Below are 2,450 nucleotides of genomic sequence, written 5' to 3'. Positions count from 1 at the left end.
TACCTAATTCACAGCCAGCCGTGTGACATCATCATGCCAGATGTGCCAGCATTTCCTGTGATTGGCAGGCCCTCCTGTAATCTGATCCCCAGTTTAGATACCATAGAGCACGGACGTCGGCGGCCAGTGTCCCAGGTATAACAAATTCTCAGAGACCTGTACATTGTGGATCTTCACTGGTTAAAATTAAACTGCAAAATCCTACATGATAAACAACCATTAAATGAGTGTCTTGAGACCCAATTATATTATTTCTTAGTTTATATTATTTCTGGATGTCTACAGCAGAGGTTTGGGACTCTGTGTTTTATGCTCCAGGGAGAACTGATTAGTTTTAAATGAAGGATGCCATTAGGTCTCAGTATCAGCTGAGATATTCACACACAATCGACATCTACTAATGTTTCATTGTTGCTATCAGTTTTCTCAAATTGATAAAATTAAAGACTTAAAGAGGAATGAAGAACCAAACAACGATCTCCAGCGTTCTTCTCATGAGTCTATCTGAAAATCAGAAGACCATCTATGTTCTCTTCATCGTCTTTCTTCTCATCTATCTGATGACCTTCTTGACCAACTGTCTGATCATCCTACTAGTTGTTACTTGTGCTAATCTTCACACACCCATGTATTTCTTTCTTGGAAACTTAGCATTCTTGGACATATCCTACTCATCGGTCACTGCTCCAAGGGTGCTCTTCGATCTTACCACCCAACATTGGTCCATCTCCTTCTCAGACTGCATTGTACAAATGTTCTTTGTGTTGTATTTTGCAGGCTCAGAGGTTTTCTTGTTATCCTCCATGTCCTATGACCGGTATGTAGCCATCTGCCGCCCTCTCCATTACTCTCAGGTCATGTCTTGGGGCACCTGTACTCAGATGGTGTCTTTAGTATGGTCGACTGCTTTCTTTGCTTCCATGATTGATATTTTATGCTTAAGAAGGTTGACATTCTGTGGTCCCAACTTCATCCAGAATTTCTTTTGTGATCTGCCCCATTTGCTCCAGATTTCTTGTACTGATATTACCATCAATGTTATAATATTAATAGTTGTTGGGGTTCTTTTCGGCTCCGTAGCCTTTGTTGCCACATTTTACCCATATGTCAGAATTTTTAGCACAGTCTTTAAAATTCGCTCCAATGATGGAAAACGTAAAGCTTTCTCCACCTGTACGTCTCATCTGACTGTGGTTTTCATATATTATGCGTCAGTAACTTTTATCTACTTTGTACCTAACACAAGTAATTTTTTTTCAATGAACCAAGTAGTCACTGTGATATATACTCTAATCACCCCCTTACTCAACCCCTTAATCTACAGCCTCAGGAGTAAAGACCTGAAGGTCGCACTGAGGAGAACTTTACATATAGACCTGCTGATCCTAGACAATGGTACAAGACGACGTACATGACTCCTGCCCAGGATTTATTATAGACTTAGTGATGCATAGACATGGCCAGTGGCGTAGCTATAGGGGTCGCAGCGGTCGCAATTGCGACCGGGCCCTTGAGTCAGGGGGGCCCACAGGGCCCCCCCAAGCCAGGAGAACGCAGCCGCAGCTGAATAACTAAAATAAGATTTACAGGGGGCGGATCGGAGGCCGAGAGGAGAGGCCCTGCGTGACGCGCACTGTGCAGGGCAGCTGGGCAGGCGAAGTGAGGAGGGGCCGGGGGAGCGGCTTCAATTGAGGTGCGACGCAGGACTTAGTCACGTACCTCACTGTGACCTCCTGCGTCGGATCTCGCGAGATGACGCGGCGCGGGAAGGCACAGTGAGCGAGGCATTGGTGACCGACTGTACCAAGATGCCACAAGCTGTGAAGGAGAGAGAGGTAAGTATTAATTTTTTTTTTTTTTATGTACCCTACGTTCTACCCTTATTGCAGAGGCACTGGGGGCATGAGAGGAGGACCACTGACAGTACTCAGTGGACATCATAGTATTAATAAGAGTGGAGAGACTATCATTATATTAATAACAAAAAGGGGGCCATTACATTAATAATAAAGAGGGGGCCAATACATTAATAATAAAGAGGGGCCATTATATTAATAACAAAGTGGGGGCCATTATATTAATAACAAAGTGGGGGCCATTATATTAATAACAAAGTGGGGGCCATTATATTAATAATAAAGAGGAGCCATTATATTAATAATAAAGTGGGGCCATTATAATAAACAGGGGGAATAATATTATGGTGAATGGGGGAAGGTCTGGCTCTAGCACAGTATTGGGGGGCAGCAGGATGAGTTGTTGAGACACCAGGAAGGAGAGGATGAGAGTAAAGTGAGGAACCTAAAAAATAATCTGTGAAACTCTGCAGAGACGAGAAGCGGCTGAAAGAAGGTGTCATGGCGGTCTTCTCTCTGGATGAAGACTTTGAGAAAAGTCTACATCACAGGAGAGGTCACTGGATGTAACAGGTATGGGGCGGTATTCTCCTG

The 2,450-nt window shown here is 43.8% G+C and overlaps 1 protein-coding gene across 1 annotated transcript; it reads left to right on the top strand.

Annotated features, from left to right (window-relative positions):
- The first annotated feature begins 458 nt into the window (after positions 1 to 458).
- LOC120979368 (olfactory receptor 5V1-like) lies at positions 459 to 1,415 on the top strand. Its single transcript, XM_040408081.1, has one exon. It carries the CDS (start codon positions 459 to 461, stop codon positions 1,413 to 1,415), a length of 957 nt encoding a protein of 318 aa, XP_040264015.1.
- The last annotated feature ends 1,035 nt before the right edge of the window (positions 1,416 to 2,450 follow it).

This window comes from Bufo bufo, chromosome 9, assembly GCF_905171765.1.
Source record: "Bufo bufo chromosome 9, aBufBuf1.1, whole genome shotgun sequence".
NCBI lineage: Eukaryota > Metazoa > Chordata > Amphibia > Anura > Bufonidae > Bufo > Bufo bufo.
This window is presented reverse-complemented; position numbering and strand designations above follow the sequence as displayed.